Raw genomic sequence first — 26278 nt, 5'->3', positions numbered from 1 at the left:
ACATGTTCTCGACTCTCTGTGGAGTCACACCAATGGGGAGATACTGAGAGAGTGCCAAAGGGTTTTCCCAACAGGCTCTCTTGCCTCAGAGACTCTCAGACCATGCGGAACCATGCTAAGGCTTTGTGGAAGGAGGGAACGAGTGAGCAGCACATTTCTGTGGAAATGCAGTCTTTTTGTCATATTTGAAATTCATGTGAGATTATTTTAATTCTTGAAACAGGTTTCTTCCCAGCTCTAAATTATGATCTCAGCATCAAATTGAAGCAGTGTCTTTGTTCCCAAGTGAAACGAAGGCCCTGAGGCAGATAATAAACTACATAAGTACTGTTAACCATAGGTAGAATATTTACTGTACTTAATTTTCTACATTTGGACCATGCACAAGAAAATAGAGAAATTTTATCATCTCCCTTCATCTCCAACCTATGCCCTAAAAATTTTCTTATTATTAATATTTAAAGCCCATCACTCTGCATGAATCATTGGCTATCAAAAGACATAAATTTTGCTCTATTTCCATTTTATACACATATTTCTTCAACTCTTCCATATGATCAAGGTTCTACATTAAAAAATATATATATATATATGAAAACAGTCTGTGCTTGTAATGCTTCACCCACGTTGTCCTAACTGATTTGTTCAGTTGAGAGCTCCAGGAGGCTTAACCAGCAGAACCCAGGGGCCTGCCATGCTCCTTTGTTTCTTTCTTCTGCCTGCTTTCTCTCCAGTTTGCCCGCAAGTCATGCCTTAACCTACATGCAGTGCCATCCTGCTGCCGGGGCACTTTTCTTTGCCAGTGGCTTCGGTTGGCTCATCTTAGTGACAATGGGAAAGATAAGATATAAGTCCCTTTCAGTCCGATTCTCCTTTCTTTATCAAGGCAACAACCTGAACTCTAAGTCTGTTCCAGCTGCTAGGAGAGGAAAACGTTGACTTTGGATTTTAAAAACCTTGTGGCTGCCCCGTTTAAATGCCTTCTTTCCCAGTCTAGGTATTTTGCAGCATGGAACCAGAGAGGGCTGGTGCCTCAGTATTGGGTGAATACACTGGAAATCCTGGGTTCTCATGTTGTTTGGTTGATTGAGTGAACTTGGACAATTCACTGGGTCTTAGTTTCATCATCGATTGAAAGGGCAGCTTGTCACCTACCTTATTTATGTCAGAGAGTGATTGGGAGAGGGAAGCAATGAGCCAGTGAATGTGAAAGTGCTTGGCTCCATGAAGCGCTATGCAAATCTAAGGAGATACTGTGATGATGAAGATTATAATGATGATGATGTTTTTCAAGGGTCATTGAATGAATATATTTCATATTTCCAGGAAATACGTTATTTGGTTGTTCATATGAAATTGCATTATTAGAATCTGAGTTTGAGTCCAGTCCAAAAATTGGGAAGTGCTTTTTCTCCTAGAACTGCCAATGATTCACCAGTGGCACTGTTTGGATGTGGTCACTAAGACGCCACATGTCCCCATCTGTCTACTCCTCCCAGTTTAATTTTTTAAGTGGCACAGATCTTCTTTAATCTCTTTCCTATAGAGAGGTGGGGAGGGTGAAGGGAGACTGTTGGCACAGAGCTTCGAGTTCCTCTGCAGAAGGCTGAGGCCATGGGGCTCTACCGCAGGGCCTGGAATTGGCATTCATTACCAGAATCTAAGCTCACTGGATGCACCACACCCTCACACAAAACACCTCCCCCTTCCCTCTGCCAATTCATGGCTTTGTAAAGCACAGGGAAGTGTTTGGGCTCGAGGTTAGCCACATAGGAGTTGAAATCCCAGCTCTGTTAATTTCTACTTGCTTGGTGTGGGCAAAGATCTACATCTCTCTGAGCCTCAGTTTTCTCATCTGCAAAATGGTGATATTAAGAGTACCTTTCTCATGGAAGTGCAAGAATCACTTGCACTTAGGAAAAAAAAAATACATGCAAAGAGCACAATGACTGAAACATAGTAAGCACTTGTTGAATGTTTGCTGTTATTATTATTATTGTTATCATCATCATCATCATCATCATCAATATTTTCAGAAGCTAGGAGCATTTCTATATAATCCACTGACCCAGGGGGAAATTGAGCTCCAGGAGCGTTTTGGCCTCATCTCTGGGGTTGCCCTCATAATGTTAGCTACAAGTGCTTTGCAGAAACTCCAGAACTGAAATAGGAGGTGCCATACTATCATATTTTGCTATTTCTGTTCTTTAATTAATTCTAACTGTCTAACTGTATGGGATGCCTGTTGAGTTGCTCATTTTGCAAGACATGAACTCTAGGATGTCTCTACTATAAAGGAGCCTGCATCTCATCTGTTAGAGCACCCAAGACCTTATAACCAGCTGCAGGTCAAGGTGGATTGCGCATGTGTGGGGTTGAATGCCAGGGATGAGGAGTTCTGGCTGGGACGGGGGTGGGCAAAAGCAGAGGACACTTAGATCAGAATTTGTAGAGGAAGTGGCTGTGAACTGGGTCAGTAGATATATAGAACACTATGTCTACATCATATTAAGTTTCCAACAAATGGTAGTTACTAATGTTATTATTTAATGGTTTGCTCGCAATAGGCATTCAATATATTTTTTGGATTGACTGATTGCCTAAAACTGGCAGTACAAACAAATGAGGCAGGTTTTATTATTCCCATTTCTTTTTGCCCAGAGTGGCCTCTGGTTTATATTGAACTGGGCTCAATGCTCATGGTGATGGAGCCAGTCATAACACCACATGTTGAATTATCGGCTTTATTTTCCCCTTAGATTTGCAGCCCAGCACATTCTATCTACCTTGGCACAGAAGAGAGCAAACCTTCTTTCCATCAACTTCCTGTAGTGTCAAATTAATCAGTACCTTTTTTCAGAGCCTGGTCTCAGGGAAGAGAACTTGAGGCAAATTGCCAAAGGACATGAAATTCTGATTTTTACCAGTTCCATTAAGTATAGCCTTTCATTTTGATAAGGTATTTGTACCCATGTCTGAACTTAACAACTCTATTAATTACTAATATTTATCTAGCCCCGGCTATGTGCCAGGCACTGTGCTAAGTATTTTACACATATTTCTTCATTTAAATCTCATAACAACCTTAGAATCTTTGTCAGGTAGGTGCTATTATTTTCCCTATTATTGATATGGGAATACTGAGGCAGAGCGAGGGCAAATAACTTGCCCAGCTGAGGTCCCAAAGAACTTGAGAGGTCTCCCACTATAGCTCATACCCCTAACCAACGTACCTATGGCCTCACTGTATGTTGGGCATCAGATCCATGGTCAGCTTGCTCTTGTCAAATTCAGAGTGAAGTACAGGCATGTTGGGTTGCTGGCTTCAAGGACTGTTCTTGACGATTACCCTTTGCATGGTCCAGGTGTCAGTCCCAGGAGCCCTCTTAAGTCCACTGTAGCCAAACTCTTCTATTTAGTGGGTATGAGGTCTCCAGCCTTGGCTATTAAGTAGAGCCTCCATGCACTGCCTGTGGGACAGGCCCTTTGAATCTCTGAGCTCCTATAACCCTTATGACCTATATAAAATTAGCCTCATTACTCTCTGCTCCCTTACCCCGCTGCACCTTCCTTTGTGGCTGCCAGTACCACTAGACAAATGACATATATTTATTGGTTTAGTTATCCACATTCTGTTGCCCTCCCCTTAGAATGTTATTGCCATCAAACAAGGGCTTTGTTTTGTTCCTGTTGTATCCCCAGTTCCTGCAACAGTGTCTGGCACATAGTAGGTTCCTAATAAATGTTTTGAGAATCTGACAAATGGACATTCTTGGGGGGAGGCTCATTTTCCCAGTTTTCCAGATAAGAAACCAAGGCTCAAAGAAGTTAAGCCGCTCATTTAAAGTTACACAGCTAATAAGGCTTCCATACTGATCAGCTGATAGATAACCCCTTGGGCCCAAAGTCTCTTAATATTTTCAGCTCCTTGTTCCTAAAATACCTGGAATGTGACAACCTGTTCGATGGGTGAGTGCTTCCGTTGCTGCACCTCCTTGGCCTGTCATATGTACTAGCAAACTTCTGCACCTATACTCCCCTCCCTGACACTCTCCACCTCCATTACCCAAAGATTTTTCACTTTCCATCTCATTTCTCATTGATTTATTAGCATAAGCCATTTTTAGCTCACTATTATAATAAATCTATTAACTCCCAGTGATTACAATCAGCATTAATTACATCTAACTTTAAAGTATCATACAATGCATGGCTGTAGGGAAGACTCCACTCTTGGATGTGGCAGCCCCTGACACCTCTGACAGCAGATGTCTGGATGCTTCTTTGAAAGACGCCCATGGGCTTTATCATGTTGGAGTTAGAGTCATAGCATGCTTACTCCAAACTAGAGAATTGGCTTTTCCATCTGACTGACAAGGGTTCCAACTAATTTTTCCCCTTTCTAGCCATGTGTGCTCAGGCAAGTCACCTCATCTCTTGGAGCCATAGCTTCCTATTTTCACCATGTTATTGGGAAATTAAGAAATGGCAGCCATGCTGATGTCTCACCCAGCCTCTCTCCAGGACGTGATAGGGGGTGGGGTGATGGATCCCTGTGTTGAGTGTGGGCTACCTCCTGTCCTATTCTTGAAGCTATTTTAGATGAAAACCTGGAAATATTTGTGACATCACTTATTCTATAATACATTTCCCCTTTATGTATGGAAATTAGGGAACTATGTCCATCCAGCATAGTTAACAGTGCTGTCCTTTAACATTTATTGGGTCCTTACTAAATGCCTGGATAGGTGAAGAATCAGGATAAAGTCCATGGTAACCAAGAAGAGTTAGCCAGTCTTTCAATTATGGTGCTCTTCTCTACATATAATAAAGCTCATTTCTTATTTGCATTATTAAGTCCTCTTGCTTTGATGAGAAGTGGGAAGCATTGGCTGTGATCCTCTAGCATGGAATGGAAAACTTTAGGGCATATAGATGCTGTCATTAGTGGCTATATTAAAAGAAGAACCTGTCAGTTAAATCAGTAATTATCATGGGGGTTAAAAGTATTAACAGCAAAATTCTTGAGTTAGCTAACCGCTGTTTTTCTTTTTCTTTTTCTTTTTTTTTTTTACTTTACTAGAATTATTTTTAGTTAACATTTACTGAGAACTTATACCATGCCAAGGGCTTTACCTAAATATTTTATTTAACCCTAACAATAGTCTGATGAGGGAGTTACTGTTATTAACCCTATTTATAGATAAGGAAACAAATACTTAGGTTAAGAGGCATGACCAAGATGGCATTAGTTAACAGAGCAGCAGAAATGATGCTTTTGACTGAGACATGCTCCTCATTGTGATAAACACTGTTGCCTTTTCTTAGTCAAGAGGAATAAAAGCATAGAGTCAGAACAACTTCCTTCCCTGTTAAGCCTTATTCTTGGGTTGCAGAGAATCACTAGCAAGAGACAGAGAGGCAATAGGCAAACCTTGATCTTCAGAAGAGCTGCACGAATCTAGAGGAAGAAATAACTGTGTGAGTGGGTGGAGTGGGGAGAAAGAGGAGGGAGAGTTAGGTTCAAGAAATGATTCAAGGGAGTGGTGGAGATTGAGCTGGTTCCTGGGAGGTGTAGGGTTGGGCAGGTGGGTTGTAGGCATCAGAGCAAATGTCTTGGGCTGGAGCACAGCTGTGGCAGAGGTGGAAATGTAGATTGTGTATTTGGGGAACAGCAGACGTATACTTTTACTCGATTGCTGGTAGGAGATGTGGTTGGTGAAATAATTAGATGACCATGATCTTTGAATGTCAAACCCAAATTGTACATGTTTATGAATGAAGACACACCTAAATGGTATTAGAGAGTAAATTTGATGAAAATTCTGCAACAGACCCATGGAAAATATTATATATGCTCTCTTATCATATTGTTTCATAAGTTTTCTTAAAATTATAGTTTGTGGCAGGCAGTATATTGTAGGATGAGTACAGGCCTTGGGATGGATTACATGGTCTTGGATTGGAATTCCAATTTCACCATTTATTAGCTGAGGGACAGTTGGCAGGTTAATAAAATAGTTTTGAGCCTCAATTTCTTTGTCTGTAAAATGGAAGTGATCGTTGCAAGTTTGCAAAGATTAAATGAGCTAATTATTTATAAATTGCTTGGAGGCAATTTTGGCTATGGTATATACTCATCAAATAGTAGTTCTATTAAATTAGAAAGCACAGGAAAGCATAGCCTGATCCCTGAGTGGATTTTCCATAAATACTATCTGATTTATTTGTGTGTGTGAGTGTGTGTATACTACTCAGCTATGCTTTCCATACAAATACACACACACACACGGTATATATTGGTTACTCAATCTACCTAGCTAAACTTTAAAAAGATACATGTCTAATATATGAAGTAGAAAACATTCCATATATAAATATACTGTGAGCCCAGGCCAAGATGGGAATGGTACCCAGGCCCATTAGAAGTCATCCATTTTTAAAATAAATGCCATTTATTAGCTTAAGGATTGTAATGTGGTGACTTTGAGAAGCATCTTTTTGGAATCCCACCTGTAAAAGTCTAGTTTTCCCCTATAGCCTGGGACACATGTGCCTTTGAATTCATGCCAACAATAGGGAAGGGCAGTGAAGAAAATCTTGATATTATATTGACACTTTCTTTACTTCTCTTTGGAAGTTCTCCTGTTTATATTCTTGGTGCTTAACTGCATTAAAAAAAATTCAGGGGCAAATTGTTGGTTTAATGAATGCCTGTGCCTTCAACAAAGATACTATTATGTGAAAATAGTCAATAGCCCATTCAGAGTTTCCCAACAGATATGTTTCTAAAATTGTTGAGTGTGAAGTTTTGCATCTATAAGCGTCAGGAGCACAATGCCAAGTGTGTGCCTAGCAAAACTTCTTCACTGTCTAATGCTTTCCTATAGCTTTCTCTGGCAGTTGCAGCGATGCATAATCATTGATTCTGAACCATCTTCAGTTAGCAGAAACTTCTAATACTTCAAGTTTCTCTGCTCCCAACCTCTCTTTCAATTGGTTAATGATCTTAAAATACCCTCAGCTGCACCACAGTGTCTTTAAAGGGCCTGCTATTTAAAGGCACCTTGGGAGGAATCCCCTGATTCACACATTTGCATATTAGGCCAATGTTCTGAGTGTGTTTGGGAACTCAGCAGTTTCAGATAATATTGACAACAGCCTCTTGGCCAGGGTTGACATTATTCAGATAAGGCTTGCTACATACTGACCTTTTACATATAACATTTTGCTTAGCTTAAATGCTTAGGTCAGTGTCAGGATCGGCTAATTAATATGAATGTTAGCGAACCCCATAAACACACACACCATTCTGAAGTGGACACTTTAAAATTACATGAATTTTAAATTCCATTATAAAACACTGTGGGGTTTTTAATAGAACACCAACGAACAATATTGTTAAGCAATTAAAAAATAATAAAGCAAACCTGCTTAAATAGCTGTAACCTCACAGGCTCAAAATTATGCCTGCTGCCCTGGGAACATAAACTCTTGAAAACTAGGGGAAGTAAACTGTTAAGGGCTTAAAATAGACTAGGCACACTATGTAAGTATTCGAAGCATCACTGCCATGCCTTTTGCATGCGGTCCATTTGAGCAGGAGACAAGACTTGCTTTTCTCGCTCTTCAGCACCACCTTGCACTGCATTCTCAGCTCCAGGGTTGCTTCTGTGCATCTTCTATCAAGCACAGAGGAAAAGCAATTTCTACACACCTCACCAGGTCTTAAAATGTATTCTTCTCTGATTCCTCGTTTGCCCTTGACACTGCTGGCATTTCATTTCCTCAGTGTTGTAGGGTAGCGGGAGGTTATGGTTGACCTTACAGGAGGAACTTGAAGCCTCACAGAGATAAGGTGACACCTTCCCGATTGCACACAGTTGTATTTACAGCAGTGCTGGGGTAAGAGCTTGGATTAGAACTCAGGACCCTTGTGGCATCCATCTGTTGCTCTTGCCTTCCAGGATAAATCTCCTTTCCTGCTAAAATGGTTTGACTTTTACAAGATCTTGATTTTCATTTTAATAATCCCAAGTCTTCCCCTGACTCTGCAAAGGAGTTAAATTTAAATACATAGCCTACGTCTTATCTTGACATTTTCTTTAGAAGACAGGAAAAGGAAGGAAAGGAAAAGGAGGGGCCAGATATTCAGTCTTCCCATCATGAGAGCAAAATCCTACTATTGTGTTGGAACCCTTTGTTCAGAGAGGTGTAGGGCCAAAGGCTGCTTTGCAAGCCTCCAGGCTCTCCAGTTACCCCTGCAGACACTAGGAAAAACCTGCATCCCACATTCTACATCTCTGTGGGGAATGTACCCGTGTCAGCATTAAGTGATGGGGCTCAAAGATAGTCTTGTCAGTCTAATTGCTCTTGAGTCATTGCCTCTCCTGTCAGAGCTGTCTGTCTCCTTACCCATAATCCTCATCACTTTGATAGCCCGTCAGGAATATGGGACTTTGCCCAGCCTTGCCTTCATCCAATAACATTATGAAATTGATACTGACACTTCCATTGGCACTAATTTCTCTAAGAGATTGGAGCCAGAGGACAAGTGGTTTAGCTTCATGGCAGTTAAGCTTTCCAAGTAGATCAAGATGGCCTAAGATTGATTGACCTATACCCTGAGGAAGGGGGCAGGGAGAAGTGAACAGAGGGAGAGGAGGGAGTGGAAAATCAATGACTGCATCATTGTCATCAAATGATATTTATTGACTCCCTAAAAAGGACAGTGTCCTATATGGATAATCTGAGGATACATACTAGACCCCTCTATAGACTGCCTCAAAGGGAGTTTAGGAGATTAGGATGGAGACATGTTGGCTAGGGTGGTTCACTGCTTTACTTGTGATATTGCATCACTAGTGTCTGGAGTTCAAAACAGCAGTTGATTCCCCCCATGACTATCTTTTCTCCACCTTCCACTCCCACACACAGGAGGCCTAAATTACTTTTTATTAGGCTTACTACATCATTTTTCATCCAGACCAAAGGGGGCTCTGTTAATGATGATGCTGGAACAACAGATAAACAGACTGTCCTGGGCAAATCAGGATGTGTGGTCACCCTCCTTTTAATAGAACCAGACATCTCTGAACTGAATGACAAGATACTCCCTTTTTGGCAGGCTTCAATTTCTTACCGGAACCATTTTTAGGTTAATGGATGCATGAAGAAACAGACTTTTGATGAGGAGGTACCGTGAAGGTGAGGAGTTTTAATGAATTGGCCAGTTTAATAGTATAACCTGATCTAGATATCAGTACAAGAATAATACTATAAACTGACTGAGAAGTCACAAAATTTCAAAAGAATATGCATTTATGCATTTTCAGACGAGATCTTTGGATTTTTTTTTCCCTTGGTACCAGGGCTAACTCACTACTGTAGAATCTCCCCACCATCTATCTACCTCACCACACCTTTTTGGGGTATTCTGTTTGGGTGTTCAGTATTCCTGGGTATATTACACATAAGTATATTATATACATCACTCATGGAAATATTTTATCTGGTGAGATGGAAGAAGGCATAAAATTGTGAAGAAATGCAGACCACTAAGTCTCCTTACACACGTGTTCAATGAGCAGCCACGTGGTACTAGTTCATGTGTGAGTTCATACACATTCTTGTTCAGGGAGTGCACATGGGATTTCAGGTATGTTTATGAGGGTCTGCTGGTGGGCATGCATGGAACCTCATTGCCTTTCCCTGTGTGACTGAAGGGGCTTAGAGAACATGGCCCTGTGGGTGTCAGCTGTCAGCCTTGCCCACGGAGCCGCTGCAGGGCGGTCAGGGCAGGCATGTAGACAGGAGCAGGTACTACAGTATATAAAGCGTGCCGTACGAGGGAAGAGATCACAGAACTGATGCGGTGTTATTTCAATTGATTTTGGTGTTGCGTTTATACCCGCACATGCTGGAAATCAATCGACCCCCTGTACCCTCGTCATTCCTGCTGCAGCGCTGTTCGAATGAAATGCTTATATCATTTTTATGGCATGTCTGTGAAAGGGATGAGTGAGCCAAGAGATTAATAGAGGCTGCTGGGGCCCTTGCCCGGCTGCTGTCCAGGTGTGCGGGGAGAAGAGACAGCAGCCAAGGTTCAAGGTGCCATGAAGGTGACCCCCCCCACCGAGAAAACAGAGAGGATCTGTGGAACAGGAGGCTAGACAAGTCCTCTGGGGTGGGACAAGGATGAAGGGTGTGGGCAGGTAGAGCTACAGGCTAATGTGTTTGCTAGGTGAGATGTCCTTCCCTGCACTGCCTGCCTCTGTCCTCCCCTGGATAACTGTCTCAGGTGCTGCCTCATGTCCTGAGTGCACCTGTAACATGGTGCTCTTCCTACATGTCATCTCTGTTGGTTTATTTGTGTGTCCCACCTGTAGACCTGGAGACCTGTTCAGGCTGGGGTTGTGTCTTTTTTCTCCCCTTTTCTAGTCCCTAGCTCAGGGCCCAGCACAGGAGGAGGTATTTGGTGAGCACATGGGCAGGAAAGGCCAGTCTGGAAGGTGTGGCATGAATCATGAACTATAGTCTGTAGGTCACTTTCAGGGATTCTAGAGGGTACATATTGCTACAGTTCCTGGGGAGCTGCTCTTGGGAGATTAAATGCCCGTAGATTGAACTCCCAATTCACCCAGAGCCTGAGATTCCTCCACATCTATCACCATCCTTATAATGCTGTTTCATCCCCTGTGCCTGCTGCTTATGCTCCAGCCTGGGTGCTGAAGATTAGGCATATGGGACACATGGTGCTGTGGGTTGAATTGTGTCCTGCAAAAAGATATGTTGAAGTCTTAATCACTAGTACCTGTTAATGTGACCTTATTTGGAAATAGCTTCTTTGCAGATGGAATTAAGATTTAAGTTAAGATGAAGTGATACAGGAATAGAGTGAGCCCTTGATCTAATTTGACTGAGGGCCTTGTAAAAAGAGGAGAAGAAACACAGAAACGGACACACACAAAGAGGAAGATGCCATGCGATGAGAGGAGGCCACATGATGGCAGAGGTCAGAGTGATGTATTAACAAGCCAAGGAATGACAAAGATTTGCAGCCACCAACAGAAGCTTGGTGGAGGCAAGGAGGGATTCTATCCAGAGTCGCATGGCCCGGCTGGTACCTTGATTTCCAACTGCTAGCCTCCAGAACTGTAGAGAATAACTCTGTTCTTTTAAGTCACCTAGTTTGTGTTTTGTTGTGGTTGTTATGGCATCTCTAGGAAGGCTCATATCTTTGGAGAGGCAATGCTTACCAATGTCTGGGGTAGCACTTGGGGCAACATATATTTTGTAATTGCCTGCTGTCTTAAAGGGACTTTACTAGGGACTCAACAAAATTCAGAGATATCCAGGATAGAGTCCTTGCCTTGTAGGGATTTATGATCTAGAGAGTTTTAGGATCAGCTGAGAAACTTGAATTGAGATAAGTAAGGAGATGGGCCAGTGTTGACCCCAGGACAATTAACAGCAGGATGGGTTCAAATGCAGATGGGTTACTTATTCCTTTTTATGGGTGTACATTTCTGATGAAAATTATAACACTGGATAATGGCACAACTTCCAGAAGTAAAATGTCAAAGGACTGCTCTGTGACTTGTCCACAAGATATCCTTGCCACAGACACAGGGTGGCAGGCTCCTATTATAGGTCCTGAGACTTGGATGTACTATTCTAGTTGGAGGCAACACTGTGCCTCAACAGAGAGCTGGGCCTGGGAGATGTGCCAACTAAGATGGGCAGGTGCTAACACCTGGTCCAGTGAGCACTAGGCAAGAGGCTACAGGAGGCCAGAAGCACCTGCAATAGTCCATCCCCTGTGCAAAGGCAGGGCCTGTGGTCCCGCAGGGCATGCACAGCCCCCAGCAGAAGTACCTTCAGGGCTTGTGGAACTCAGCATGGTGCTGCAGCGAATATTTTCTAATAAAGGGGAAAATACCTTTTTGTCTGATATAAGATGATAGGGTCTGTGTCAAGCCCAGGGTGAGCTGAGTGTGAGCACACAGGATTCTCAGGGTGTGGGATTGAGTTCACAATCTCAGAATGGCCTGGAAGAAGACGTTGGACTTTCGTGGTTTCTCGCTAACTGTAAATTCAGGCCTCATTTCAGCATCTTTGATTTAGGTGCATTATAGTTCAGAAGTGTGTTCATTCTAGACCTAGTGCTTTTGGCCGTATGATTATGTAGGTTGAGGCGGTGGTGGTGCAGGGGCAGGTGGGATTAAGAACATAGACTTGGGCCAGGCCTGGTGGCTCACTCCTGTAATCCCAGCAGTTTGGGAGGCTGAGGCGGGCAGATCACAAGGTCAGGAGATTGAGACCATCCTGGCCAACACGGTGAAACCCCGTGTCTACTAAAAATACAAAAAAATTAGCCGGGCATGGTGGCAGGCACCTGTATTCCCAGCTACTCAGGAAGCTGAGGCAGGAGAATGGTGTGAACCCAGGAGGTGGAGCTTGCAGTGAGCTGAGGTCGCATCACTGCACTCCAGCCTGGGCAACAGAGCGAGACTCCATCTCAAAAAAAAAAAAAAAAAAGAAAGAAAAGAACATAGATTTGGGAATCCCACAGCTCCAGTTAGAATCATGACACTGCTACCTACTAGCTGTGTGACCTTAGGCAGACTGCTTAACTGCTCTGACTCTAATTATAGGACCCACTTCACTGAGCCACTGTGAGCATTGGACAGGATCACACAGAGCCCAGCACAGTGCCAACAAGTGACCAGTGTTGGTCAACAGGTGACAGTAAACCTCAGCTATTATTATCGTGTTTTACTGCACAGGTATTTCAGATCATCACTCTGACTTTTCTGGTGGTGACGATATGCCATGGTATCACTCCATGTGTACTTAGAAATACTGGGAAAAGAGTTTTCTTCAGATGTACCCTGGATACCCTATTGCAGTGTATGAGACCTATACAACTGTGGGTAACATATCTAGTTAGGAAGTCTTATATCAGCCAGTGCCTATAAGACCCCAAGTTCCTCCAGAAAAGGATTTTCTTCTTCTCTGCATCAGTTCTTTCTCTCTCTCTCTCTTCTAACTCATTGTGCCTCATTTTAATTTGAAAGAACGTCATATTGAAGCCATCCAGGATCACCTAGTGGGGTTTTAGATATTAGATTTCCCTCTTGTGACCTCCGTAAAGTCAGAGGCATTTGGGCTTAGCCCTCAGGAATTTGGGTTCTCATTCTCTTGGTCTTGGTGCCAAGAGAATGCAAGTGCCAAAAGGGACATGATGTGAGTGGGTGAAGGCATGAGGACTATAGCGATTCAACGTGGCAGCCCCTGGCACTGCATGACCTCAAGTGATGTTTTCTCCCAGTCTTCAAAAGTCCCTAGGAAGTTGGGGGAAAGTTACAGATAAATCTTTAGGGAAAATAAATGTCTCTATTTTGAGGTAACACTAGCTAGCCATAGTGGCTAGAACTGAATTTAGACATGTTGAAATTTGAACTATGATCTCTTTATGGGGCCTCGGACCAAAAACCCAACATTTTGTATTCCAGTCACCTTATATGTGCAATCAGAAGGTAACTACTCACTTCCTGTTGATGCCTGGGATGGTCTGAAATACTGTCTGTACAAAGAGTCTTTGGAGAAGTCTGATGGCATGTGCCTTCCCTCCAGGATGCTTGTTTTGACATTCTCAGACCCCTTGCTGCCGGCCATTCCTGTGCTATGAATTTCTGGTTGCCCCTGACAGCTACATCCTTGTGCCACAGTTGTGGGTTTGAAGTTTACTGGAAATGTCATGGGCTTCTCTCGTAAACAAAGCCAGTTCTCTTACAAATGAATTTCAAGAGAGTAAAGGTTGGGAGTGGGAAGGAGAATGTGGCTGTCTTGTCCTATTGTTAGAAAAACAATACTGGAGGGTGGGGCAGCATGGTGCTGCAGTGAAATGAGCCCAGACTTTGAAGTCAGATAGACATGGATCTGTTTACCATTTATGAACTGTGTGACCTTGGGCAAATTATGAAGCCTTGAGCTTGAATTTCCTCAACTACATCACTGGGGATAAGAGGATCTACCCCCAGGGTTGTGGTGATGATTAAGGGAGGTAAGGGAAGCCGAGTCCAAATACCCATCCTGCCTTCCCCTTGCTTAAGTGCGTGTTCTTGGGCTGGTTGATGAGCAACATCATTTTCTGTTGCCAAGTGATACCTCCAAGCTATGAATGCTGCGAGGCATGAAGAACGCCGTTGGTTCCTGTAAGAGGCTGGGAGGGAATTCGAGCCAGAGAATAAAGCTTATCTTTTGGGAAATGATTCAGGGAGAGGAGCGGAGAAGTGTGAAGGGCATATCTTGCTGTGCTGCCTGCAGGACCCCATGTGCCCCGGAGACCACAGAGGGCAGAGTCTGTCTGGAAGCTGGAGGAGGCAGAGAGGGGAGGGCCCAGGGGAACAGGTCTAGGAACAGAAGGCCATGACTAGTCCTCAGGTCTGCTCTTGAGCACAGCCCGTGTTCACTTGGCCTCTGTCCCACATCTGACAATAAAAATTAAGAAATTGATTTTCTTTTGTTTGCCTCTGAGGACCAGGCTCTTTTTATGAGACAGTAAATGGAATCCCTCTCTGAGCATGGCTGGATTTTTAATTGTGTTTGTTGTGCTTCCACTTATTCCGTTTTATGAGTTCCTGCTCCCAGATTTGTTGATGCGAAGCTCTCACCCACCAGGGACATGTCAGTGTTTGATTTCTATCAGTAGGAAAAGGTTGAGGTTTTAAAAAAATCATTTTCTTAATCCAAAGGTTGGCTTGTTTGCTTCATTCTGACACATTAAAAAAGCATGAGACCCATGCAGGCTTATTTGCTTCTGCTACACAAGTCAGATCTAGGTGGTCATGATCTGACTCTGTGGAACGGAAGATTGAAGATTTGAGCTCAACTTTGGGACAGAGAGTGGGGAGGAGACAATTTAAAATGGATTATATCATTAAGGACGACAAGCCCAGCCCTTTTTTTTTTTTTTGCTTGAGGGACTTCTGTGGAGACTTGCTGAAGATGGTGTGAAGCACACAAAGTGTCTGAATGAAGAAATTAAAGTACCATTGGTAAATGTGGAGATGTGATAGACAGCACCCCCACCAATCACAACTGCTTAAAACAATGGTGCGGCATTTCGCACGTCACCATGGCTGCGCCAGGTGTTGGCGGGAGCCCTTGCGTCTAAGTTGGCTTCACTGAGTGACTGGGGCTGAGTGGGGTTCTGTTTCATGCTTCCACAAATGCCAACCCAGGAAAAAGGGAATGTGACAAGTCACACTGGATCTTCAAGCTTCCATGTGGGAGTGATGCATCCTCACTTCTGCTCACTTTTCATTCCAAAGAAAGTAATGGGGGTACTGTTTAACTTCAAGGTGGTCCACAAAACTGCAGTCCTAGTGAGTGCCTGGATATACTCAGTAAATAGCAGTCATGCTTACCACAGCTCCCAAGAGGGCTTTCTGAGTTGGGAAGTGAGATTGCTACCCCCCAACCCTACTTTGGAAGGAAGTACAAGTGTAAAGGAAGGAGTACAGAAATCGATTCTGGTGTCGGAATTGTACAATTTAAGTCTATCTGTTGGACTTGTCAGCCCAGAACTATTTTATGTGGGCTGGTCCAACCCTGAAAATATTTGGCAGTCCATCCCTAGATGCACTGATTTAGCCCCAGTCACAGGGGAGCTGGCATCTCGCCTTCTGTATATAGGCTCATGTATTCACACCAAGCACTCTCTGTTTGTGAAAAATACTTGGTGTCAGCTATACTGTTGAGAAAATGGGTAGTTTGGTGGGAAGAGGCAGAACTTTGGAGTCAAACAAAATGGCTTGAAATACAGGTTCCACCACTTCCTGACTAGGTGATTTTTGAAAATGACTTAAACTCATTTGAGGATCGGTTTTGTTGTTGATTAAATGAGAATGATGGTAGTTGTTGAGGATCAAATGAGATGAGAACAAAGTGCCCAGCAACATATCTGGCATGTAGTTGGTATTTAATTAATGTCAGTTTTATTTTCCCTCCATCTTCCCTTTTCTTGTAAACCACAGGGATCCCAGCATCCTTGGGGTTCTTTCACTCCTTCAGAATTTGGAGAAGAACCACTTCTACACGTTGGCTGGGCAGATGCCCTAGGGTTGGGCCAGTGGCTGGATTTTCTTGGTGCCACATTTCTGAGAATTGTCAATGCTCTGTAAGTCATAGAGTTGCTGGAAGAGAAAGGAGTTTTAGAGCCAACAGTAGGGCATTTGAGAAAATGATTCCCAGGCAGTCTTTCCCCTGATCTGAAAGAGGGAGTGAGTATTGATGTGTCAGTGTATTCCCTGGGAGGCCGCTCCTTTTTCCTCCTTCATTTTTTGTGACCCACCTCTTTCCCCCGCTCTTTCTGCATTATGAACCTTGAGAAAAACTTTCCCTGGAGTCACCAAAGGCTTCTGCAGAATGGTGGTGTACCCACAGGTCCTCATGGTGACTTGTTGTCCCAGGCTCCTCTCTTGGGACTGGGGCTCAGCCCACCTGGGTGAAAGTTCATGCTACTGCAGTGAAGTTCTCTCTCCACTGTTGCTATCAGAAAGTTTTGCTTTCTCTGTGTAAAAAGTAAAGTAGAGGTTCTTCTTCAAAGACTTTCTTCCCCATCTAATTAGGAATAAATAGTAACTTCTCTTAGAAGCAAAATTTATTCAAAGTCCTGTGCTAACATTCTTAAATATCTGCTAGCCATAATAAAGAAATCAATGTACTTTATGTTCTTAGCTCCCACAATTTAGCCTAAATATTTGCCCTGGCATGCTTATACTGGTCCAAGCAAGCATTAGGTCATAGCCTATTCATCTTCCTTATTTGAAGGTGTTTTAACCTTTCTCAGCATTTCACAATTTACTTCCTCCTTCCTTTGTTCTCCTCTGCTTTTGCCTCTTTTCAAAAGTTCTAAGTTGCTAGCCAATCAGGACAAATATAGAATGTGAGGTCCCATTCCAGCCAATGGAAACCGGACACAGCAGTAGGGTGGACATGTCAGGTTATAAATGACCCTGTCTCCTTTGTTCGGTGTACTCTCATGGCAAAACTGCTGGTGTATCCTTTCTGCAGAAAGTATAAAAATGGCCTTGCTGAGGAAATTAAATTTATATTCAAGTGATATTTCTTTACGGACTGGGGAGCAAGCATTTCAAACATCTGGGAACCTGAATCCCAACTTGGAATAAACTGTTTATGGAATTGGAGCCATTCCTTGCTCTACACCCTCATTTCTCCCCTGTGGAAAACAGGGAGGGGAAGAAAAGCCTCTGGACAGACAGTATGGACCATTCAGTGGGGAAAGACACCTGTCAGGGCCATCGAGTTTCTCCAATTATCCAATGGTTCTGTTATGGTATGGTTGGAAGAATAAAACCCACTGTGGATCTGAAGAAAAAAACAAGGCACCAATTTTAGAAGAGAATAATATGATATTGAGAGTCTGTGCAGACCTCTGTTCCCTTGAGGGTCTCTCTCCAAAGCTTGCATTTACTAGAAAGTCTATGAGAATGTTTCTCTTCTTTTTGATTATTAGTGTTGCATAACAAAGTAATTATGTAATTTGGAATGGATTAGTGACAGCAGAGAGGCCGATAACAGGTAGTAGGCGGGCTGTGTGTGTGTGTATGTGTTGAGGGCTCAGTAGACATCAAAGCTTGACTCCTCTTGACCTGCCATCCACCTCAGCAGCTTCAAGAAAATAGAAGAAAGCTGCCCAGACAGTTGAGGTATTTTTCCCCCTATTACTTTTCCCTCCTTCAGTATCTTAACAAATTCTTCACTGTGGTTATTAAGGTGAGAACAATCTCAGTGAGAACAAATTCTTCCTCCCCTAGAAGGGCTACAGGTCTGTGAGTTTTCCCCTGAGGCAAGTGGTGTGAGAACTGGCCAGAGTTTCATGGAGTAACATGTTGGTGTCTCTATCAGTGGTTCTCAATCTGGCACAGCTCCGTCACCACAAGGGATGTTTGGAAATGTGTGTGTGTGTGTTTTGTGGGGAGACTGACCTTTTTTTTTATATTTTAAAATTTTTGTCTTTTAGACCTTATTTTTAGAGTGATTTTAGGTTCACAGCAAAATCAAGTAAAAGGTACAGAGATTTTCCATCTACCCCATGCCCCTACCCATGCACAGCTCCCTCATGATCAGCATCCTCCACAGAGTGGTGCATTTGTTATGGCTGATGAAGCTGAGACTGGCTTTTCATGCCCAGGTCTAGGGCTGCTACATACCTAGAACAGCCCTGTCTAAGGAAGACTCGTCTTGACCCAGTGCCAGCCATAGCCCTATAAGGAGCCCTGCTGGACTCAGACACAAGCAGGCAGGGGCAAGTTGCAGAGGCTTCGTCTTACATCCTTTGAAGTGATGGGCCTATGTGCTTTTTATTGGGTTTTCTTTTAAGGAATGTAGTTTATGGAAGAGCAAAGGTGAGTAAGAGGGCCTTGGGAATAGGGCAAATGTCTGATGGTGTGATGGTCTCTTCTGCTGTGGATATAGCTTAATAGGAACATTCAGCAGTGCTGGGAAGAAGACATGATGAATTATCTGTAATCTATCTGGGTGAGTCTAATGAGGTAACTCACTCCCGTCCCAATTCTCAAGGCTCAAGAGGAACATCTTTAAAAAGGGTCTTGGGGAGCTGCAATTGAAGGCAGCTGCTTATGAGGAGGATAATGTAGCAGAATTGATCAAGTATCCCTTTGCATAAATTCTCTTCCCCACAGTCTGCACTTTCAGGGAGGCAGTGCTGGCAGAGGGTTATGAGCACAGGCTCCGGGGCCAGACTGTGAGTTTGAATTCCAGCATCACCACTTCTTTGCTAGGCATCTGTCCTTGGGCAGGTCACTGCTCTGTGCTGTAATGCCCCCGTCTTTAAAATGGGGAAAATAATGGTACCAATGTCACAGAGGCATTATAAGATTAACTACCTTTACAGAGCCTGATGTGTAGGAAGTATTCAATAATAAAAATTATTACAATCATCAGGATTTCCCCAACTAACTCCTCAACTCACTATAATTTGACTTTTCCTTAACATTCCATGGAAACTTCTCTCATTAAGGTCGCCTACACATTTTCCAACACAGTGGCTCATTTTCAAGCTTAATCCTATTTGTCCTCAGTGTATGTGTCTCTTGAACTTCTAGACACTCTCCTTCTTTGAATGCTTTCTTTCTTTCTTTCTTTTTGAGAGGGAGTCTTGCTCTGTTGGCCAGGCTAGAGTGCAGTGGGTGCCATCTCAGCTCACTACAATCTCTGACTACCAGGTTCAAGCGATTCTCCTGCCTCAGCCTCTCTAGTAGCTGGGATCACAGGCATGCACCAACACACCCAGCTAATTTTTGTATTTTTAGTATTGACTGGGTTTCACCTTGTTGGCCAGGCTGGTCTCGAATGCCTGACCTCACATGATCTGCTCACCTTGGCCTCCCAGGGTGCTGGGATTACAGGCATAAACCACTGCGCCTGGCCTCCTCCTTTGAATTCTAAGACAGTATCCTTTTCTGGTTTCCTTCCATATCTCTGGCAGTTCTCTTTCTCCTTGCTCCCCTTCTAATGCCCACATTTTAAGTATTGGGGTCCCCAGGGCTCTGATGTCTGGCTTTATTATTTTATCTCTATCAGATCTTCCTGGGTGATCTTATTCCTTCCCATGGCTTGGGAGTCTGTGGCAGAACACTTCCATCTGTGGATCTTACCCCAGCTTTTTCAAATCCTCAAATAAGGTAGAGAAGGTGGAGACTGTTTTATATCCCAGGCTCTTGGAACATTTCGTTGGCTACTTGCTATCTATGGACTTTATGTGAGCAGATTCAAAGAAACAGCCTTCACAAAAGGTCTAAGTCTCAATGTAGTATCTTCTCAAACTTCTCCCTCTTCTGTGTCCTTCCTCCATGTCACTATAACCATCCACATCCTATAATGCTGAGAACAGAAAGGGGCAGGGTTGGAGGCGTAACTTCTGTTGCGTGTGGTCTTTGTGTCTTCTGCATTCCGTGGTCTACAATTCTAATAAAGCAAGTAGTCTGTAGTTGCAGTGAAGGCTCTGAGCTTTGGAGTAAACAAGACAGCCTGGGCATGGATCCTGTCTTCATCATTGTATTCTGTAATCTCTCGCTCCAGACACCTCCTTCCCGCAGCCCTGTGGCTTGAGACTGCCTCTCTTTGATACTAAATCCCTAGCTTCCTCTTTTCCTTGCTTGCCCCCTTGTTTTGCTGACATCCCTCTTCCTGATGCATCCTAAGACGGGGACAAGCAAGGCAAATTTTAACACATTTGCAAATACTTTTATTTTGCTCTTACAGTAGATTGATTTTTTTTTTTAGGTGTAGATTTCCAGGTTAAAAAGTTGCCCATCCAAATGTTGAAGGAATTGCTTTGTACAATAACAATAGTGGTATTATTATAGAGAATGTTTCCATTGTCTTTCTGATTGCTGTTCCTTTATAAATGTATCCCTCTTGCCTGGAGGCTCTTAGCATCTTCTCTTTATCTCCAGGGCTCTGGCATTTTGTAATTGTGTGCCTTGATATATGTGTGTGTGTGTATGTGCGTGTATATGCACATACATTCATATTTGTGCACTTGTGTTAATTGTGCTGGAAACTGGGTAATTTGGGTGAAATTTCCATAAGTTTTTTAGTTTTCCATTCATCTCTTCTATCCATATTCATTTTCACTGTCTTTCTCTCTCTCTGGGATTTCTTTTAATTAGATGTTGGATCTCTTTATCAAACCTTTGATTTTTTTATCTTTCCTTTTTTATTTACCACCTCTTTCCTCTTTGTTTAATTTTCTGGAAGATTTCTTGACTTTATCTTCCACTCTCCTTTAACTTTAAAATTTTGATGATCGTAATTTCCAAGGACTCTTCACTACCCACGAATTGTTCGCGTTTTAAATATTGCTTTGCTTGTATAGATGCAGTGTTTTCACTGACATCTCTGAGGATATTAGTAGTTTTTTTTTTTAGAAAGTCTTCTGCTTCCTGCATTGCCTCTGTTTCCTGCAGGTCGCTGATTGTCTACTTGTCTTGTGCTCTCCCATGCCGGAGCTTTGCTGAAGTGCCTGGTGATCTTGACTACTTCTTCTTATTTAAGAATTGAGCCCTAGAAAGCTAGTGCGATTCTGCCTTGTGTGCGTGGGTAGGGCTTGCCAACTGGCAGGTTTCACTGTGGCATGATCACAGAATGAACTTGACTCTCCACTGGTAGATCTCCAAATGTCCATACCGAGAGGTATTTTTTGAGAGAATTCATCCAGAGATGCATTCTCTAATCTCTTGCAGTGTGCTGGTATGAGATGAGATTGGGATGATGGGGAGGCAGGGTTGCAGGAAGAAGGGGCTCAGCTTCATGCTTCATCCCAGCCCTCCCCTGAGCCTTCTGGGTTCAATGTCTCTGGGGAAACCACTAGAGTCCTGTGGGAAGGGAGCAAGGTGATGGTGGGGGCACCTTGTTCCCGCCTGGAGCCTCACTCCACCTCAGCCTTCCTGGCTCTCTTGTCCTTTCACGTAGTGATCCTTTCCAGCAGAATTGGATGCCTGCAAATATTCCCCTTGCAGTCCTGTTGGTCATCTCTTCTTCAACTCTTTCCTCTTTCCTCCTCTTGCCTCTTTCCTCTTTTGACTTTTTAAATTCCCAAATATTATTAAACTATCTTATTTTCTCTTATCACCTCTCTTCTTCTTTCTCTTTGTGCACACATATTTTTTGAGTTTTTTTTTTTTTGTATTTTAGTAGAGGGAATGTTTAGTATATGTTTGAGGAGGGAAAGAGGATAAAAACCAGTGCTTAGTTTTCCCTGTTTAACTGGAATTCGCTGTAAAGTTTTTCAGAAAGTTTACAAGGTGTTTTCAGGAACTGGCTTCTTTTTTGCAAGGCAAGTGATTATTGTGAGTATTTGGGCAACCACTTACAGCTACTTTTCCACACGGTCTCCAAACACAGTTGGATATTTGTCATGGATTGGAATAAGCCTGTCTGTGCTGATGGAGTGGAATTCAGGGTCCTCCGTTTGCATTTACCAGTCTCCCATTTAGTTCTGCCTCATTGGTGCTTCACCTCGCTATTTGATGGGAAATATTCTCTCCATAACCTTCAGTAAGATGTAATGGATTTCTGCAGTGGAAATATTGTTCAAGCTGCAAAACCAAATCACAGCAGGCACTTTGTCTGGGGACTGTGTGTCTAGCAAAGCAGCCATTTAAAACGCCAGTTGTATGAAGCCACAAACAGTCACAGCTAATTCACTTTACAGGAGTTTTATTTGTATGTATGGGAGAACCACGGCACCAAACAGAACCATTCTTCTACCAAGACTGCAGCGTTAATTATCTTTGCCATCTTGGGCTTTTTGAGTAACTGTATGTCCTTACTGGATTTCTTCTTTGGGTTAGAAAGAAGCGGGAGTGAAACTGGGGTTGGTGAAGACACAAATGATGTTCTTTGAAGCCATTGGGTCAATGTGGATATTTCAAGAGTGGGACAGCTGGCCCAGCTGCTGGTATGGAGATCATGATGCAGCTTCGTTACTGTCATTTGTGAAACTTGGCTCAGCTTAGGTCCAGGCCCACAACGGGCTTATCTCCCTGTGAACTAGGGAGGGTTGATGGCTGAGTGCAGTAAAAGATACAGGATACTCCCCTGGGAGTCTGGTGGCCAGCTGGAGAGGCTCTGGGTCTTTGAGACACTCATCAGAGGTTCTTGATCCTGATTGTAAATGGGACTCACCTGGGGAGCTCTCACAATCTGATGTCCAGCTCGCACCCCCAGACCAATGGAATCAGAACCTCTGGGGATGAAATCCAGCATCAGCCATTGTTAAAGCTCTCTAGAAGAGGAGGTGCAGGGTGCACACTACTGCTAGGTCATTTTTAAAATCCTATTGTTGCTACATAAGAAAATAAACGTATTTAAAACTCTTATTTTGAACTAATTTGGACTTGGGAGAAAGTGAAAATAATTTATGCCAGGGCCATTTAAATTTACTTTGATTTTGCAGCTGTTTCCATGGTTTGATAGGTGAGTGATTCTCAAGAGAGAGAATTTAGGGTGGTTCTCTGAATTCAGAATACAGAGCATTCGAGGAATATGCTTCCAGTGGATTTTGCTAATAAAGAAAATGTGGGCCGGACATGGTGACTCACACCTATAATCCTAGCACTTTTGGGAGTCTGAGGTGGGTGGATCACTTGAGGTCAGGAGTTTGAGAACAGCCTGGCCAACATGGTAAAATCCTGTCTCTATGAAAAATACAAAAATTAGCCAGGCATGGTGGCAGGTGCCTGTAATCCCAGCTACTCGAGAGGCTGAGGCATGAGAATCGCTTGAGTCCAGGAGGCAGAGGTTGCAGTGAGCCAAGAGTGCGCCACTGCCCTCCAGCCTGGGTGATGGAGCGAGACTCTATCTCATTTAAAAGAAAAAAAAAAAAGGCAACCTATAGAATGGAAAAAAAATTGTAAGCCATGTATATCTGATAAGGGGTTAATATCTAAAATATACCAGAAAACCAAACAACTGAAAAAATATATATATATCAATCACACCCCCCAAAAGAAAAAAAAAGAAAATGTTTGTGATGGGAACAGTAGTTGGGGGTTGTCTGTGGACAGGGCTGGGAACTGACCGGATGTGATGTCACCAGGTCCTGCATCTCTCTTGGTGTGTGCAGGTCCCGTGGCTGTCATCAGTGGTGAGGAAGACTCAGCTAGCCCACTGCACCACATCAACCACGGCATCACCACGCCCTCGTCGCTGGACGCCGGGCCCGACACTGTGGTCATCGGCATGACCCGCATCCCTGTTATTGAGAACCCCCAGTACTTCCGTCAGGGACACAACTGCCACAAGCCGGACACGTGTAAGTACTGGGATGGAATGCTCTCCCTCCTGGGGAGGGGAGGGTGGTTGGTGATAGACCATGTACCTGGGGTTCTGGAACCTTCTAGGGTGACCTGCTACCTGCCAACCTCCCACTTTCTAAGAGACCCTCCCTGTTTGTCTCAAAACTTGAAGAATAGCCTGAGCCAGGAGTCCCCGGGACCAGATTCCTCTGGGAAGGGGGGCCTGTGGGTCTGAATCTGCTTCCTTTTTTTCTTCACCTGGGCTCAGCAGGACCCTGGGTGCTGAGAGGTGCTCCCAATAAGGCAGGAGACACAGTGAGGCTGTTCTTCTCTCTAGACCTGGCCTATGTAACTAGGAAACATAACCTGACTCTGTTTAGACAGCAGCCCCTGAGCTCACCAGAACCTCCACCCAAGCCTCCATGAGGGGGAAGGGAATAAAGGGCGGTGAGTACCTTTGAATGGAAACATCTCTCTAGCTGCCCCTTCAGTGCCCCGAAGTGTGCACTTTCTGAGAATCAGATCACAGCCCCAGTGCTAGGAACTCTCACCTCCCCACTGCAGATGTCTCACTCAGACCAGATGGCTCAGGGCACCTGTTTCCCTCTCATCTCCCCACTCCTGTTGGTTCCAACCCCTCTCCTTGTCCTTCTGCTGAGCCCTGCTAGGCCCCCTCTCAGCTCCTGGAGCCTCAGTGACTTGGCTGTCCATCCAGCAGGGTTCCTCCTGCTGTGTGCCCAGGTTCAATCTGGGCCCAGCAACACTCAGGCACACCGCTCCTCCTACTCTTCCTGCCCTCAGGAAATGATCCACTGCATCAAGAGAGAGCACAGCAGCTCCTGGAGAATAGGGACACCCATGTCTGCCTGAGAGCTGAAAGGACAGAAGTGATCGGCTAGGTTGAGGCCTCACCTTACAGACAGGAATACCAAGGCTCTGGGTGGCTGCCCCAGGCTTCCTGCCAGTGGGTTCTCTTCATGTCTCAGTGGGTTGCAGGGTGGGCCTAGGAACAGGCGCTTTTTGGTCTTGCTCAGCCCCTGGGCGGAGCTCTCTGTACTTGGGGCACAGTCTTTGTAGTTCACAGAACTCTTGCTGCTCCTGCTGGTTCATCCTACAGCAGAGTGGGCACTGGGCTACCCCCATCAGCCTTTGCTTCATTTCCCTGGCTCTGAGTTTTAGGAGAGCATTGTCACAGTGGGAGGGACTGGGCTTGAGTCAGCATAAGGTCATCATTTGCCTACTAACCTTGGGTGTTCTCCAGAATCTGTCTCAGTATGTATCAGATGCTCCCTGTCAGTATCAGAAAAAGGACACCTGGGTTCTGAACCAGGGCTGGGCAAGGAAGAGAGATACCTGTTTTTCAGATAAACCATGGGAAGCACAGAACAAAGATTAGTTCACCTCTGGCCAAATTTCCTGTCTCAGATCAGGCTCACCCCAGGACTGGCCTGGGTAAGGCTGGGAGGAAGTACCTTCTATGGTGATAGCTGGGTCCAAGCTCAGTCTAGGGTTGATACTGAGTTTTCTAGGGTGCTGTTGGTATTTGAGCAGAGACCTAGACATTGCCATGTTCAATATACAGTTGGTTCTCATTATCTGTAGCAGTTGTGTTCTGTGAAATCGCCGTGAACACTGAATTAGTGAACACTGAATTAGTGAACACTGAACCATTGCTCCTAGGGAAGACACGAGGTTAGGTTCCTGTGGGCCTCGGGTCACATGTTATCAACCAGTCAGTATATAATCTTGTCATATGTTTCTGTTTAAAGACACCTTATTTAATACATATTGTTGATTCATTAAGATTGAACTCATGGCCATGTCCACCGTCAGTCTTCCTGAGCAAACCTTATCTAACACATGTGTTTTTTCTGTGAGGCGCATCACAGCTCTCCTGAGCTAAGGAACACTAGCCAATACTTCAGAACGATGCTTGGGGGCCCTACCAAACTGCACAGTCACTAGCAACAAGCACAAAAGTGTAAAATAATGTGGTCTGGAATATACCACAAAAAGGGTAGTTGTTTACAGTATGAGAGCTGAAACAAGAATTTTGAAACAATGTATGTGATAAATATGACAGATGACAGGGTTTTTTTTCCAATTAAAATAAATGATTTTTTTTAAAAAAGGAAGAAGGCAGATATCTCCTTGTTGAGCCTCAGCTGGAAACGTGCCCCTAGAGTCACATTTTTGTCACTCTACACATGGCCCTAAATGACCATGAAAGTGCCTTGAATCTTGGTTTTGGTGTTGCACATAAATTTTAGAAAGTAGATGAATTCCCAAATACAGAATCTGTGAATAATGAGGATCCCTCTGTCCTCTTTAGTGGAAGCTCTGGATTCCTGGTGCAGAATATGATCTCATGATCATATCTGTTCACAGAAGCTCCTGATACCAGGTTATTGGCACAATTGCCA

The 26278-nt window shown here is 43.8% G+C and overlaps 1 protein-coding gene across 5 annotated transcripts in view; it reads left to right on the top strand.

The window, feature by feature from the left end:
- The window catches only part of NTRK3 (neurotrophic receptor tyrosine kinase 3), a 392667-nt gene that overhangs the window by 209444 nt on the left and 156945 nt on the right, over positions 1 to 26278 (top strand). For all 5 annotated transcript variants that reach the window (XM_002825781.5, XM_054531808.2, XM_063716294.1 and 2 more), the window contains one exon: positions 23684 to 23872. In XM_002825781.5, coding sequence (XP_002825827.2) covers positions 23684 to 23872 — 189 coding nt within the window. The remainder of the gene's footprint in view (positions 1 to 23683; positions 23873 to 26278) is intronic.

Source organism: Pongo abelii, chromosome 16 (genome assembly GCF_028885655.2).
Source record: "Pongo abelii isolate AG06213 chromosome 16, NHGRI_mPonAbe1-v2.0_pri, whole genome shotgun sequence".
NCBI classification, from domain to species: Eukaryota; Metazoa; Chordata; class Mammalia; order Primates; family Hominidae; genus Pongo; species Pongo abelii.
Note: the sequence above shows the minus strand (reverse complement) of the source record. Positions and strands in the feature narration are given on the sequence as shown.